Source organism: Limanda limanda, chromosome 15 (genome assembly GCF_963576545.1).
Source record: "Limanda limanda chromosome 15, fLimLim1.1, whole genome shotgun sequence".
Lineage (NCBI taxonomy): Eukaryota > Metazoa > Chordata > Actinopteri > Pleuronectiformes > Pleuronectidae > Limanda > Limanda limanda.
This window is the reverse complement of record NC_083650.1, coordinates 14,418,731-14,436,300: the sequence shown is the minus strand read 5'-3', so window position 1 is coordinate 14,436,300 and position 17,570 is coordinate 14,418,731. Positions and strand designations below refer to the sequence as shown.

The window sequence follows — 17,570 nt, the reverse complement described above, 5'->3', positions numbered from 1 at the left end:
TCATTTTCTGTAGAAAAAGTCTCAACAACACAAACACAGGCAATGTAAATGATAACATTGAGTTCGTAATGCTGAACCTGTCTCGTCACACGTGCACCTCTGCCCCCCCTGTTCTCCCGAAACAAGGGAGTTAGATCACATCGTCCTGGCCAAGGAGACGAGTCACAGGTGGGTTAATGTTGTTTGGTTGACATGTTAGATATGTGTTCAGTTCTTTTTCAACTGCTTGCCAGAGCCATGTTTCCGTCTTTTCTCTTTCTGGACTGTATATGTTTTCTATCGCCAGTGCTTGAGTCTAAAAGAAAGTTATTTTTTCATTTTTCATATTTACTTTTCAGAGCATCGTCTTTTAGGAAAAATGACTAAATAATGTTCATCTTTGTTATTATACTGTACACATGTTGATGTCCTGATTTGTCTTTTTGATAAACGTTTTTTAAGTTGGTCTGGCAGAGACCAAAGTTTGGACAATCACACGTAGTACTCCTTGTCCTTGTTCTTCTTATTCTTGCCCGAGGTCTTTGCAGTGTTGACTGGTTTCTCTTTGACCACGGTGCCGTTGGACTGCGCCGAGTTACTGATGTAGTTGCGACTCTCGTCTACGTGGTACGAGCCTTCATCTCTGTTCCGGTATTTGTACATGGCGTAGAGCAGGATGAGGATGCACAGCGCCGCCGCCGCCACGATGCCGACCACCATCCCCGTCGTGCTGCTGGACTCCCTGAAGACCTCCGATGTGCCCGGGTTCCTCGGTGCAGAACCCGTGGGATTGGCTGCAAGAGAGATAGAGATATGATCAGCACAAATGTACTACAGCCACCGATTTCTACATTTTGCCATCATTAGTGTAGCCAGATTTACGGTAGTGAGTGAATGCATGTGTGGATCAATATCACTGTGCAAAACTGAATGATAGTTCAGACACCATCCCTGAGGCTTGTTGAAGCAAAAGGAAAATTGATTTCCTGCTTCATGGAAACCCATTCACGAGGACACACCAAAACCAACAACGTCTTACATTAATGAACAAAAATGAAATTCCACACACAAGTGAGGACTCAAGGGCCCCAGTCAAATTCTTTCTGACCAACTTAAATGAATTAAAACAAAGTAGTAAATCTTGGTCGATTAAATGTCAGCTACAACTGTCAGATATTACTCTCAGTCAAATGAGACCCAAAAACCTAACGTGGGGATTTTCTTTTAAATCTCTTGAAGATTGTACTTTGCATCTTCCAACAGTCACAAACTGAGATTTAAGTGGAAATGCCAAGCAGTCAATCCTACAGCAGCCTGATGAATCTGAAGTATCATTGGGATTTTCATTAAATATTCTTTTTTTAGATTTTGCCAAAAGTACATGTCATTATACCTCTCTAATTCGCTGCCTGTCATCATTACAACTTTTGCGTAACACTATCTTGATGATGCCTCATTGAGGTGTATTGTTCATATTCGGGAGATGAGGAGCTGTAGGATGAAGAGATTTGCTGAAGCTGAGAAGAAGACAGTTAAAAAGTTCACTGCTCATTGCATGTCGAACTGTCATGAATGAACATGCCACGTTCACGACATTTGCTATAAACTCAAACGTCTGTGAAATAAATCTTTCAGGGAGAGACAATTCTTCAATTGACTCAGCAGATTTTGCCAAAGGCTGTCCCCACTTCTGTGCTGAAATGGTGCCATTCAACGGAGCACATTCTGGAAACACATCAGCCCCCCTGATATTATTCAGTCCTCCTGGCACATCGCTCTGTGTGTTTTTGTAGGAGTCATCATTTCTGCTTAAGCTCTCTTTGTTGCTTTTGAGAAATCCAAACACGCAACAGTAACATTTGGAAATGAAAGCACTCTGGTTCCCCGGATTGGGGCGCAGAATACTGGAGGGATTTACAGCTTGGTTCAGATCACAGTTCCATTGACGTGAGAATGTTTTGTGCTTTGATTTGCATATTTTTTTTTTACGCCGGACAAACAAACAGTAAAAACAGAAACGGTGCTGAGATCTAGGTCTGAAATAGTTTCTCTTTGTTGACTGGACAGTTATGTTAAAACACATTGAACAAGATTTGCAATATTTCACTTTGCTGCTGCCACGGAGTCAACGCCCTTGTTATTCCCAGCGAATGACCTCAGGTGGCGTCTAGCACAGGCTGGGAATATTGTTTTTTTACATGTTTATTCCACCCGTAGGCTTTGTAGGCTACTATATTTTCATACTATTAATATAAGACATCCTACTTTGAAGATTAAATGCTGATGCATGATAAATTGGTAAAGCGTGTTAGCATGGTAAATGCAGACAGTTGGGATCATTTAAGGGCACTATACGGCAGCACTTAGTGTAATATATTGAGTAACATTTTAAAGTTTAGCTTTACTGCAGAAAGCATATGTGAGCTAGCAAGACTGCTATATTAGCTTAGTATAATTATATTAACTTGACTTGGCTAAAGAACACTCGAACACTGGAAGTGCTCATTCAAGTATATGCTTGATACTAGCCTGAGGTCACCGGAGGTCACCGGAGGTCATTTACAGTCAACATGTAAAGCATGATGGGTAATATGCACTTCCTACTCTTGTCATGTTTTTGGATGATCTGGTGCTTTTATATTTTTAAAACAGACAGAATGCTTTGTTTTCCAGTTATTCTTTCCTCTAGTGGAAAAAACCCAGCTCCTAAACACCTCATTGCTAGTTCCATAAGTCCATGGAATCCTAATGTGTCATGTCACACGCCCTTACAAATCCAGATGAAATTAAAAACGGAGGACAACATTTATGACATGTGATGGAAGGGCTGAGGGGGGTCCTTTAAGAGACAGAAGCTAAAACCAAATGTTTCAGACAGAGGCTGAAAAGAGGAGCCACAGCAATGGTCTGGTCTGGTTTTCTTAACATAAGAGCTTGTAAAACATAAGTAATAACACAAATTTAAATTATGAACCACTATATTTGTATAATATGCCCAATTTAAGTTAATACTGTATGTATTTAAAATTTAAAAAAATTGTAATAGTTAATTGTGTTAATTTATTGAACGCATTTTCATTCTCAGGCTGACGCTTGTAGTATAAGGCCTTTGAGACTGAGGTGAAATACGAGTTTAAAGCTACAAAAGTAGGCTACATTAAATTCTGTGAGGATATAAAGAGATTGATTTTCTTTTAATTCTAGTTTCCTTTCTCTGGCTCTTACAGTGGGGTCATGGAGCTACAGCACTCAGTATTCAGTACGACATTAAAGCTTTTATGAACCATCAGTTTAAGTGACATTCAGCGGGCAATGCTACACTCCCCAGCACACAGAGAACCACACATTATATATTGAAACATAGGGCATGGAGAGACATGGCTATATGAGGAAATGAACAGAACCTAATGGCATATGCATTAACAGTTAGTACAGTATTCATATGAATATTAACGTGAACAAATTGGCCTCAGTCCTCCATAGATTTTTTCATTCACAATGACAGGTACAATCATTTTTAGAGTTGAATGAAATAGGTAATTCATATTTATTGAACCTGGCCCATTTTGCTGCCCCACTTTTTCGCACTTTTTTTTTTTTTTTTTACAGCACAGATTGGATTTTAGAAAAATAATTGCATTTTTCAGCTTTGAAATTGAACTAGTTTGAAAAAAAAGAGAAGAGATTTCTTTCTAAACCAAAAACCACGACATTGTCTCTTCATTATTAAATTCTTTTGATCTTGGTCAGCCAGAGCAACATTTCCACAAGAGGAACTCTCTTTCTGGGCTACAACCCCGTATCAGCAGGAAAGAACTCACATCAAAAGGAAAAAGACATGAAAAACAAAATTTTGCTGCTATTGAGGTTTGTCATAATCACCTTGTCCTATCTTATCACATTCTTTTTTCACGATGGACTAACTTCTCTGAGCGTGAGCAAAGACGGAAGTTCTTGTTCGCATTCTAGGAAAAGCTTGTTTCTTCCTGATCCATGAAGTAGGGGCAGAATTAAGATGACGCAGCAGATTCCGTCCTACACTTGTGAGGCTATTTCTCAATGTCGAACAAGAACATAAGACATTGGTCTGGTTCTCTGAGATTTTTCAGTGAAGTTGTGCCTGTCCTAGATACCAGATGTTGTGCCAATTGTTTTGCATATTTTTTCCAATTAAGTGTGAATCACATATACTGTAACCTACAAGACAGTTAATTGCAATTTCCAGGCATCCATTTGCTGCCATTGATGGAATAGGATAAAATTAAAGGGGAATTCGGTTATTTTTCAACCTGAACCCTATGTGTACGGAAAGACTTCCTCTGCCAGCAGCCACAACATGACAGCAGTGGCTATAATGTCATCTAATGGGGCAACTGCGACAGTCCACGGAATGTCCACAGAGTGAGACGGACCCAGCAGCAACAACTGAAGCCTTTTATTGGTAAAAAAAAACAATTTTAGGACCGTCGCTGTTTCCCCTTAAGGTTACCTTGTAGCCACTGTCGCCGTGTCATAGCTGCCAGCAGAGACAAACTACTGGACCAATAACAAGTGGAAGAGTGACCATGTGATTTTCATGGCATATGAGAGAGAATGCCATTGCCAGTTGAAATCTAAAAATCTTAAACTACACCCCCTCACGCCCTCCCTTTAACTTTACTTCACACATTTTTCAAAAAATATAGTTATCGTTATGATTGTACTCCAGTGTTTGTACAATAAACTACTTTTTTAAAATAAACTACTAGATCTGAGCACATATACCACTATTGGAAATCATTTCCACCGGTGAATAGCGCACATCACTGTGCCCACTTCAAATTCTGAACGCTTTCCAAGTTGTGAGACAAACCTCCTCAGTTCTCTGATAGCTCTCTCCATTGTCATCTCCGTTGTCTCACTCTGCGTTTATGGTTTCAGAGATACAGCTCATTTTTTATTGCATTCATATCTCCTCTTGAGTGACAGCTTAATGCTCAGACAAACATCACATTGCATGGTGTAATATTTGCCAATGACCCACACAGATGGCCCGATTGTCTAGTTTGGACGAGATCTCGTTCACGGCAGACTAAAGGGCACAGGAAGGTGTAAACTGTAAAGTTGTCCGAGCTGTCTGCCAGGAGAGGAGACACCACGGCCGCTCATTGACGTTTTCCCACCGTGGTTAGAGTGATCAGCGGTCTTAGTGTGCTCCCAATGCCAGTAGACATTCAAGGACAAGCACAGAGTACCACAGGGGGATTGAGTGTGACTGAGTGTTGAAACAGATTAGCTCTGCTCGTGACAAGCCCACTTATCCTTGCAGACAGGTGTGAAGAATGCTCTTGCCTTGTAGGCTACTGGTTGACACGGCTCTTCCCCAGCAAGCCGCTGCGCATGCATTACCGGGCGAGTTGCTTTCATATTTGCTACCTATCCTCTGTTCGGGGTCAAAAAGTTGAAAGTGTAGATAACGTACACAGGTTGATGGAGGTTGGGAGCTCAGGGATGTGGCAGCTGAGGGTTGTATATGAGACCTCGGCTGGGCTCCCACTGCGAGGTGACAGAGTTGGAAGAGTTCTAGAGGCAGGTGGTCTCGGTCTGCTTTATCAGGGGTGAGCCATGGGCGCTGTTCTTCCATCAGTGATCTAACATGTCAAGCTGTGGGCTTTGTTATTTCCTGTTGCCTGTATCTGTTGATTGGCTCCCTATAGGCTCCTTTCAGACCGAGACTTTGGGGAAAGCCTAAATCAAACAGATTTTTCTTTCATTACTGGATTAACACTTCAGTTAACGTGGTGCTGACACGCCATGTTTCTTTCCAAAATGATTAGTATTCATCACAGCTCAGTAGTTTGCATTGCGACTCAACACTGCTTATTCCGGTAGTCCCCTGATGGCAGGCAGGGTTGTTTTGAAGCCGCTAAATTTACCTGATGCACTTGGTGATGCGGCTTATTTGCCACCCGTAAGCCTGTCTGTGCACCCCTGCACCCCCCCCTCACCCTCGAGTTGGGCCTCCGAGAAAGCCTCACACGATCTCAGTCAAAATGCATCCGCCTCTCAGTTCATTAGCAGTCCATCACCTCAGAATGGAGGCACATAAACTGAGAGAGAAATAGCGCCTGAAACAAGTGTTTAAAATGATGGCTGCTCTTATGCGCTCTACTTGAGCGTACCCAACGGTAAAATTATACGTGGGGGAAAATGACCTTAAAGTGGCGCCTGGCTTCATGGCAGCATAGCGGGGGTGCACTCGCGAGGCAATGGAGGTAAACTCAGGGGGGGTTAACTTTTGAATGATTGCCGTTACAGAAAGGCTGCCGGAATAATTTTCTCCTTCCCTCCGACTCATCCCAGAGCGAGAGTTAAATTACAGTATCACATCCAGAACATCGTAAAGTCCTTGCTGTTTCGTTCACAAGGACAACAGTTAACATTTCGCCCTTTTGTCACAAATCATTTGCTTTCACCGGGAGAAATGCACATGAAAAAAAACATGAACAAAGAGCTATAGATGATCTTCGATGTGACCATGACCCAAACAGTAAATGTTAGTGAAGAAAATGAAAACAGCCTGAGCAGGAATTTCATTTCCCATAAAGAGAGGCAGTGAAGAGTGTAATGACATCACCGCTGTGACTGGTTTGGCCTCAGTGTTCTGGTTACTCCAGGGTTCGATAGCATCTCTTCTCTTAATCCACCAGACTCCAGTATGGATACATGACCGCCTCAGATATTAGCACTGGTGATCGGGAACTTGTCATTAAAAAAAATATATTCATATATATATATATATATATATAAAAAAAGTCTGCATTTGTACTGCCGGATGTGATTCCCCTTTTATGTTCGCCTGACTTCTTCTCTGCCACGTGCACCCGAGGAGATGAATGGGATCAGAGAGTCCACACTGTCAGGCGGGATTTGAATAAATGGTCCTCTTCAAAGACTATTTCTCCTCATTTGTCTCCGGCGAGAAGGTTCATTTGTTTGGTAATTTGCAACGGGGTGAGCAGGTTGACGGGGTCCATGGATGAATGAGAGAGGGGGGGTGGTGCAACTTCAGGTGCGCGTGAAGGCTTGTTAAGAGGTAATGGAGCAACCAAGACTACTCAGGATATATTAAATGGACAGAGTTGGCTTGACCTTTCATTAACTGGCGGTGGTAACAGGTCGAGAGAGCTGTGTAGAGAACACATGGACAATGGCTGATTGATGCACCATGGCAACACCGTTTTTTCTCCTTTATCAATCAGAAAAAAACGAAAAATGAAGTGAAGTCAGTAAGATGGTGATAAAAGGAGATTTTTAACATGATCACCCCCGGCAACCGGCAGTAGCTGATAAACATGCAGTGCATCATGCATGTTTGGGAGCTGAAGGAGGTGTGGTGTTGCGATGCCTCCCAAGCGACCCAGGCTTAGTCGACATGCTCAGTGACACATTGCTGTTATTCAGCCAGATTAGTGTTATACCATCTTCTCACTGCACATATCCACCCATAATCACAAGCTGTCTGAGCCATCACAGAGTTGGGGATCAGTCTGCAGACAGGTCACTGTATTAACTGCAGCGAGGCCCAGACACTTATTAAATCCCTCTTCCCTCTTTAATTATCTGAGTGTCGTCAAGAAGTGATACAAGCCATCCTGTACTTGTGACATGCTGGCAGTGTGCCTGATGACAGCATGGGCATGTGTGAGTCTGAAGTGGCATCGCTCGTGCTGATGGTGGAGGATGAACAGAGAGCTGCGAGAGCACGAAATGAGGTCCAAGCGAGAAATATTAAAAGGTGGTGGATTAAGCCCAGTAAAAAGGAACGGTGCAGATCAAGCCTTTGCCCAGAGGGGTTCCACTAAAAGAGGTGAGATGAAAGGAGAGGGTGAAGCTTACTCAGCTTGAACGCCACGATTCTGGAGTTCATCTCTTGATTAGATTGAGGAGTCGGGCTACGTGCTCTTCAGGTCCGTGGTTGTTACTTTTACAGAAGGCTTATAGTGACACAGCTCGACAAGACCACACCACTGCTGCAGGTTGATACGGCTGGGGGTGATACACACCCATACATACGCATGTTGTATATACCCTGATCAGGCAACAGCTATTTTATTCTGTAAAAATGACACTACATCATGATGTCATTATGATAGTTACAGTTATAACATATGGTGACAAATAATTCCTTAACCTAAATAAGCTGTATATATATTGTATCTCATCATACTGGTGACATAATTGCTACCATAAGATTGTGAATTTTGGATCTGCATAAGCTCAAGTTTGTGTCCCTATAGGATGAAAAGACACCATGAAATAGGCATTTTTTAAATGTACATGAGGTCTTTTCCTGACTTAATTGTTTGTATCATATCATTTGACCAAAAGTGTTTCTTGGGCCATGTATGTTGACCTTGCACTCAGACTGATTGGTTTCAAAAGCTATTCATCTTGAAACACATTCTAAAGTAATATCTCCACCAAGTTTGGTAAAAGTATGTGGATGCATTCTTGAGATATTTTGTACAAACACAGACAAGGCTAAAGATCTTGCTAGAGCAGTTATGCCAGCGTGCAGGGTAATTAGATTTCAGCCAGAGACAAAGACTGACATTTAAATGTTATTGAATGACGTATGAATGCACTTTGCTGTTATTTTATATCTCTTTTAAGGCTCCTTGTCTTTGGAAAAAATACAACCTATTGAGAGTTTTGAGAACATACTATAGTTCGCTTTATTATGTATTTTTAAAAGTCACTTATTTCTATTTAAATGGAGACTATTTCTTGTCCTCACAACATAATAGCTGACATTATGTATTAAGAGATTTAACAGCAGTGCACAGACCAGACATCTTTCCCAAAGCTGCAAGATGGGGGAGTCAGTTGGACAAAACTTGTAGATCTTTAAAAAGAAGTTGATTGGTTGATTGATTGGTTTGATGTGACTTGCTGGGCAATATTATATATTAATATTATATACTTTCAATTTTATCATAAGGGACCTTTGGTTGGGCGTCTTTTCTTTTCTCGGGTAAGCAAAGTCTTTCACGCCCCACTTAGACTGATCAACAGACACATTGTGTTTGCATCAATGTCAGCACACGCAGAAGATGTGTGGTCGTAAAAAAATAAAAATAATTGAAAGTATAAATATGGCTGGATCAGCAAAGAGAAAGACTGACAGTGAGCGTGAAATCCTGTTTCCTCTCGGAACACACTTCATTTAAAATAGGGTGTAGAGAAAAGACTTGGACGGAATAATCCTCCCTGAAAGAGTTCAGGAAAACAAAAATGGCAGAATTCCTTAAGATTGTCTGCAGAATTTGGCAAAGTGTATGGCATCAACAGCGGAACCTTTTTCATTATTTGTTTGAAGGTCATCAGCGTGTTGAGATGGACGCGAGCTCTGACCCCATTCAGTGGGCAACCGGTCTTCAGGAGGGCTTTTCATCTGTGAAACCATCTCTTGTACAGCAGCAGTCTGTTGGCACGCAGGGTGCATGCCACTGTGTTCAGCAAAGGAAGCAATGAACACACACGGAGCTCCAGCTGGGTATGATTGAATAACCTATTAAATGTGGGCAGTGACCTCTTAACGCAGCACAGTGCTCTTGATGTTTCATTAATCTCGCAGCTACTTTTAAAACAATAATTTACTCAGATTTCCTTTTCTCCCCCTTTCTCCTGGCTGAGTGCATTCCAGCCATTGCCATCGGGTTAAAGAGAGCATTCATTTGCCGTTTGATTTATTGGTTTACTCTATGTATTGTTTCCCCAGCCATAAATTAAACCTATTAAAACAAATGTCAAACACATTAGTAGCTGCTAATGTCGCCGCGGAATGCTTGAGGATAGCAGAAGATGAGAGAGCGCGGAGAGAAGTGGAAACTAGAGATGATTAACCTTAACCTGCCTATGGGCGATCCACAGTGAAGGGCAACTGGAGCTGAGAATAAAGGCGCTGAGAGATTATTTGTGAAATGTGGAAGACTGCATTTATCAAAATGCTCAGTGAGGCTGCTGGTGTGGACAGAGCCCAGTATCTATTTGTTTTTGACTGCCTCTTACATTATTAAAGAAGGTGGAATGGTGGAAAAGGTTTGTTGTGAACATATAAAAGACAAACATCCGCCTGATGCATCCAATGTTATGTGAGGAATTGTCGCTCTGCTTTTGCGAACTCGGCTACAAAAGAGAAACTCTCCCTTACGGACATTTCTATCATATCAGCCTATTTCCTACAGATTATCATCATAGAGCAATATTTGATACTTACAATACTAATACTATTGATAACTGCTGCTATCATTAATAACATCACTACCTCTATGACGGTTAAACAACTGCTCCTGGTCTCTCTCTCTCTTTCTCTCTCTCTGGTTCTGATGGAGGAGTTTTTTCTCCACAGTCACCAAAGTGTTTGCTCATTGTGGGATCAGTTGGATTTCTTGATAATCAGATCATTAGGCTCCACCTCACTATGTCAAGTGCATTGAGATAATCTATAATATTGTGTTATGTTGCTATACAGATAATTCTCGAGGATTGAGATGAATTCTCGCTATACAGGAAGTATCCAAAATAAAAGCATGATATACTATTATTCCCACTGAAGGATACATTCTGATTTGTAGACTGGGACTTGGCCAAATTGGCACAGCTGTGAAGGACTAAACTCAAGAACGCTCAGAGGAGAAACAACGAAGGGCGAGGGACAAAAGCAGTCGCGGGACGTGACCTTGAGCACGGGTCGGCGTGCGGCAGCTGCCCTCCATCAACGGCCCGCATGACGCCCGTGAAAATGAAGCAGGTAGGTAAGAGACTTCCATTCCGTCTGACCCCATGCTGCTCTGCAACAACCCGTTCCATTAACTTTCACCACGCGAGCTGAGGTTGACACTTGAAAATCAGCACCTGCCGGCCTCTCGGTGGAGCGTGCGCCCGGCAATTTTCACACGGCCCGAGACCGCATCTATATTCTCACCAGCTGATTGGCCGACACTTCACACACAATCACCTACATATAGGAACATTCGCACCTGACTTTAATCAGCTATTTCTGAACATTTTTCACAACGGGCTGCAACGGGTGAATCGATGTTCGTCTGACACAGTGACGTTCAGATGCTGAGGACCATATGCACACTCCACGAATCAGCCTCCTATTACTGATCAGATGTGTTACAGCAGCACGGGCCTGTATATTATTTTCTGGTTTCCTGAGCTGGGGGAGGGGGGGGGGGGGTTCAATTTGCTGCAGTATGATCTAATCTGAGCCTTGCCGGGCGATAAGCTCTGCTGGTAGCGCCGACTTTCCATGGTTTCCAGAGCTAAGAGAAATAAAGCATGGCAATGAGTAAGTTTACCCGACTGATGTCACTCAGCGGCTGATAGGGGGGGGGGCCGCGGGATGAGACTCCGGTGATTTACAGGACGATCTAGAGCTGACCTTGAGCCAGAGATAACTCACGAAATGTAGTATCTCTCACAGCTTGCGTCTTGGGAAGCACCTAACGTTATCTTACAGTATATATACAGGAGCCAGTGCACGAGCGATTGAGAGAGAGGAGAGAGAGGAGGGAGGAGAGAGGAGAGAGGAGGGAGGAGAGAGGAGAGAGGAGAGAGGAGAGAGGAGAGAGGAGAGAGGAGAGAGGAGAGAGTTGAGAGGAGAGAGGAGAGATGAGGGAGGAGGAAGGAGAGAGGAAAGAGGAGAACTGAGAGAGGTGGGAGGAGAGAAGAGAGAGGAGAGAGAGATGAGAGAGGAGAGAGGAGAGAGGAGAGAGGAGAGAGGAGAGAGGAGAGAGGAGAGAGGAGAGAGGAGAGAGGAGAGAGAAGAGAGAGGAGAGAGAAGGGAGGAGAGAGGAGAAAGATGAGAGGAGAGAGGAGAGAGATGAGAGGAGGGAGGAGAGAGGACAGAGAAGAGAGGAGAATGGAGAGAGAGTGGAGAGAAGAGAGAGGAGAGAAGAAAGAGGAGAGAAGAGAGAGGAGAGAGGAAGGAGGGAGGAGAGAAGAGAGAGGAGAGAGGAGAGAGTTGAGAGGAGAGAGTTGAGAGGAGAGAGTTGAGAGGAGAGAGGAGAGAGGAGAGAGGAGAGAGGAGAGAGGAGAGAGGAGAGAGGAGAGAGGAGAGAGGAGAGAGGAGAGATGAGGGAGGAGGAAGGAGATAGGAGAGAGGAGAAAGGTGGGAGGAGAGAGGAGAGAGGAGAGAGAGGAGAGATGAGGGAGGAGAGAAGAGAGAGGAGAGAGGAGAGAAGAGAGAAGAGAGAGGAGAGAGGAGAGAGGAGAGATGAGAGAAGAGAGAAGAGAGAGGAGAGAGGAGAGAGGAGAGAGGAGAGAGGAGAGAGGAGAGATGAGGGAGGAGGAAGGAGATAGGAGAGAGGAGAGAGGTGGGAGGAGAGAGGAGAGAGGAGAGAGAGGAGAGATGAGGGAGGAGAGAAGAGAGAGGAGAGAGGAGAGAGGAGAGAAGAGAGATGAGAGAAGAGAGAAGAGAGAGGAGAGAGGAGAGAGGAGAGAGGAGAGAGGAGAGAGGAGAGAGGAGAGAGGAGAGAGGAGAGAGGAGAGAGGAGAGAGGAGAGAGGAGAGATGAGGGAGGAGGAAGGAGATAGGAGAGAGGAGAGAGGTGGGAGGAGAGAGGAGAGAGGAGAGAGAGGAGAGATGAGGGAGGAGAGAAGAGAGAGGAGAGAGAAGAGAGGAGAGAGGAGAGAGGAGAGAGGAGAGAGGAGAGAGGAGAGAGGAGAGAGGAGAGAGGAGAGAGCGCGATATCAAAGGTGTGCACATCTGGCCTCTGCTTTGGAGTTGGCAGACTGAACCGACCGCGAAGGTGTTGCATGGGGAATGATATATTGTCGGTGTCATTAGAAAAAGAGCTGGCGGAACGGTAACACGAGAAACTAGCGGCTGCACGGGGCAGCAGTGGCTCCAGTTCTCTGCACGGCACGGCGAACAGCGCCCGGGATGCGCTGAGGGCTTGGCAGCGCGTGTGAACGGTTCTGAATGTAGATATTAATCAGGATGCGGTGTTAGACAGCTGCCACCGCGGGAGCCAGCAGCTCTGGTGTCAAATCCCCTCCAGTGATCACAGAGAGAGAGAGAGAGGGATACTTCTGCTCCGAGGGTGTGCGTCCCCGAGCGTCGCGCGGTTCACGACTGATGTTTTTGGCAGATGCCCTTGTCAGAAAAAAAAACAACAACATTATGCAGGCTGCTGGTGTGAATGAGTTTGCGCACCAATCTCTCCTGTGTATAGCGTTTGACAGAGTTAGCAGATGCATGTTGGAAGCACCTATTGTGATGCTGCCCGATGGGGATATCACTCAAACGTGCAGTGCAGAGAGTTAAAGGAAGAGGGAGTTACGAAAGCTAATCTCGCCGGTGGAAGGCAAAAGTAACAGGAAGAGAGACAGACGAGAAGGTTGATAGTCTTTGCTGTGGGGCAGACATTAATTTAGTGAAGGTTTTATGACCACATACTGATCGATAGCACATCAAGATGGAGTGGGGGGGCCTTGGGTCTGGATTTAATTGTTCTCTGCGCCGCTCATCGCCTGTGAATGCTTTCGAAAGTCCTTCTATTCATAGCCAGGCACTGGGGTTAGACTTAATTGCCTTCCATGTGTGGCAAGGTAAGAGATTAAAAGTCTGGCGGCATTGAAGGGAACAAACATTTACAATCCCAATTTGTCGGAGGGAAGCTGATAAAACAGAGGCATTTTCAAACACTTGCAGGGGGCGCGAGAAGTGCGCCCTCTTTATTTTGAATTCATCAGGGCTCTTGAACACACAGTTACAACTTGGGGACCAAAATAGATTTCTTTTTATGTTTGTTTTATGAAGAGAAACGGCTGACATGCGCCGCAATCATAAACTCCGAGGGCTGTTACGTGCAGATATCGTGAATAATAGTAGATGAGAAACAACGGGATGAACTTCCACTGCCTGCTGCAGAACTTAATGAACAACAGTAGGGACACACACACACACACACAAACACAAGTACACGTGTAAACATCAGCCTTCACTCACTGCTCTCTGGGTTTACCCTCCTTGATCCTGTGCTGTCATGCCGGCCTTGTAATTACAACTGTGCGCTTTCGCGTCTTCTCGGTCGCTCTCAAAACACCCGTGTCGGCGCATTAATAAATGCCCATGAAGATGAATAGGTGCACAACTAAAGCGCATTATTAACAACTGCACCGACACATACAAAACACCTAAAGCAGATTGGAGTTTTAGTCATGTGACTCTCAGAAATAGATTTGTTCTGGAAAAAAAACCAAGAACAACAAAAAACCTGTGCTGAGTTTAATCTCAGTGGGTGGAAGCCAGAAAACAAAAGTTTTCTATGAACAAAAAAAGAAAAAGGTGCATTTTATCACATTGAAGTAATTATTTTGAGAAATGTGCTTTCTTGGTAAAAGTTAGTGGAGAAGATTAATAACGCGCTCATATCTGTATACTTAAGATAAAGCTAAGTAAGCTCAGCATGAAGAATGTGACTAGAGCAGCCACCTAGCACAGCAATAGTCTGGTAATGATCCTATAAACTCCCAGAGGTTGTTTTTTTACTCTCAGCTTTTGTCTAAACTAAACAAACAATATGTAACTTTGGCTTCTAGACCTCGTTTGATGATGTCGTGAAGCAGCATCCCATCATGGGAGTTGTCTTCACCACCAATGCAGATTAAAATCTACCTGACATAGAATCATGGATCAGGTAAGATATTAACGTTTTATTCAGATTACACAGCAAATGATAATGAATAATCCTGATCCATTACTAGAAAACAACAGACTGGCTAACTGTGTTTTTCCTTTGTAATTCCTGTTACTTTGCAAATAATCGTGGATTTCTCTTCACTTTAACATTGTTGGAAGCATTTTGAATAATGTAAGTACACAAGTCAAGAAAACATCTTACATTGGTCAAGACTTTTTTTAGATATTTAAATAAGGAATCGTTACATGTAATATGTTTAAAGGAAGACAATATAAATGTTAATTTACTGTTAGTACTGGCAGGCACATTTTGTGTGGAACCAGGCTGTTTCCTGCTGATATCAGTCTGTATGTTAAGCTCAGCTAACCAGGTGCTGGCTCCAGCTTCACATGTAGCCGACAGATATGAGAGCGGTGCTGATCTTATCTAACGACTAGCGAGAAAGTGAATAAGCGCATTTCCCAAAAATGTATTTCCAGATAAGGTAGATGGCTAAACTGCTTCCATTAATAGCCCATGAATATTACGGTCATAAATGAATGTAAAATTTTACTGCATTTACATTCTCCGCTCCAGGACTCTGAAATACAAGAACAAGTAAAAAGCTCGCTCTGGCAGATTGGAAGCTTCCCAGACAGAACTAATGGAGAGCCTCCAGCTCGCTGCATCGTGAAGCCAAAAGACGAGGAACTCAGCGGCTGAGGAGTGCTCGAGCTTTAACTAAAACTCCAATCTGCTCGCACAAACACTGTGTGCTCGCCTAGAGTGTCTTGGTGGGGGGGGGGGTGGGCTACGACACACGGAGACACACTGACACACCCAGAGAGAAGTAGAATAAAAAAGAGATGACTAACCTAACCCACCTGAGCTCGGCTCACAGGGATCAATGTCCTCGTCGTCGCTCGGACACTCGGCCGATGCCACCACAAAGTCGTCGGTTGTCTGGAAAGAGAGAGGCGCACGGTTAGAGTGGATAGAGAGGGGAAATACTTTAGTTTTTCAGGCCAAGGACCCCAAAACTGGAGGAGAGATGGAGCAGGGACCCCATACTATATATAGTGTATACAATTGTGTTTTATATTGAAATGGTCCTAGTGCCATGTATAAACATAGCTACCCTGTTATTTTGTAACTAAACTATTAAAATATTACACAGTTTCATATATATTCATGTTTTTTAAACATACGTCTTGCATACAACACAGAGCTATTACAATCATTCACAGATTCATGTTTTTTATTTTAAACATACATGTAGAAGAGACAGTGAATCCTCAAGCCATCTGTGGATCGCACACATACTCCCACATTAGTGAGATGTCGGACCCTGATGAGTAGCACACAACTTTTCTAACCTTGGACGGATGGCAGTTGTCAGGCAGAGGGTCAAATCAGCCTCACAATATGTTGGATGCATGTTAATGTGTATTTTAAGACATTTGTGGAAAAATAATTGGTTGGAAAATAAATAAAAAATTCTTACAAAAAAAAAAAAATTCTCTCAACCAAAAATGTCCGACCCCCTGTTGAACACCTCTGCTTTAGATAGAGAATAGTGGTGTTTCCAGAGGGGTTAAGGTTTGAGGAGATGTGATGTGAATCCAGACAGCTCCACTGTTTGGCTGCTGGATGTATCTGTGAACTCGGGCCACACGCCGGAGCAGCTGTTGCGCCGCCGCCCTGGCATCACCGTACTTACAGAGATGAGATCTGATTATTGGGGCACAGGAGGAGGCTGGAGTTCATCGCGCCCGTTGTCAAGTCGCATGCTCAATTTGTGTTGCAGTGTGTGGCTTTGCATAGCCGCTTCAAGGAACTGTTAAGAGCCGTCACTAAAGCACCTCTGACATTTAGAGGACAAACCACCCGTGAAAGGCGAGGAGAAGAGGCCGGGAGACGGAGGGCGGAGGGGCGGAGGGGCGGAGGGGCGGATCAATATTTCATGTTATTTCCCCTTAATGTGAAAGAAATATCTCTGTTGCAAAACAAGCATCTGACAAAAAAAAGAAACCACGAAACGTATGGACGGTGCTTCGTTATTTCACCGGCACGTCTACTCTCATGCCAATTTCACCGCACTTCCTCACCTGCCAAACACAATACATTTTACACTCCCGGTGAACGGGAAAGGGCAAACAAAGGAGCAGAGGGGGAAAAAAAAGCACACTGTAAAACATTATACCGCAGTGTTCTTTTATAGTCTTGCTTCAGGCCATTTGATCAGCTCTGCGTTAAAGGTCATTTCATTTAAGCATGGCAGCCTCTTTGGGGCCGCGTTAGTTTTTTCCCCCCCGTTACGGCGCTCCGCTAAGCAGAATAACCTGCCGCTATACATTTAGCCTTGCTCCTCCACTTATCCTTATTATGCAAATATTTCTAAATCCCTCAAATACGTGCTTGAGAATCTTCAATGTCCTTAAATATCTTATACTCTGGGGTATGTTTGTGCCACAAAATAATAACGAGGCCTAAGAAATGCATTAGGTTTCAAAAATGAAGATGGATCTCGGCTCTTATTGAATTTGCGCTATTATTTTACTGATGTTTGACTGCGCATCAAAATACTTCGGCAAGTTGGATTAGTATTGACACGTAATGCAATTCTATCGCGACTGCAAAATCATTTTGACATTCTGAACATGGACCAACATCATCTTTACATAATAGACCTGGAAATGAGAGATCAAGCCCATTAAGGGACTTATGGAACAGCCAGGTGGAGGGCTGTTTTTGGTGCATCTGTGCCGGGTGAGGCCCGGGGAAGCCGTCCAAATGTAAATTCAATTTGCTGTGCATGAGGCTGATATACAGTGTCGGCCATCCAGATGGCAAAACCGCCGGATCCTGGAGTGCCACATCCATCACTTCTGCCTTGTGATTTGTTTTTCCTGGC

At 43.7% G+C, this 17,570-nt stretch overlaps 1 protein-coding gene across 3 annotated transcripts in view; it reads right to left on the bottom strand.

The window, feature by feature from the left end:
• Window positions 1-471: 471 nt before the first annotated feature.
• Window positions 472-17,570, bottom strand: part of LOC133020538 (neurexin-1a-like) — a 253,681-nt gene continuing 236,582 nt past the window's right edge. For all 3 annotated transcript variants that reach the window (XM_061087130.1, XM_061087129.1, XM_061087131.1), the window contains 2 exons: window positions 15,532-15,619; window positions 472-773 (listed from right to left, as the gene is read on the bottom strand). In XM_061087130.1, the coding sequence (XP_060943113.1) occupies window positions 472-773; window positions 15,532-15,619 (390 nt within the window). The remainder of the gene's footprint in view (window positions 774-15,531; window positions 15,620-17,570) is intronic.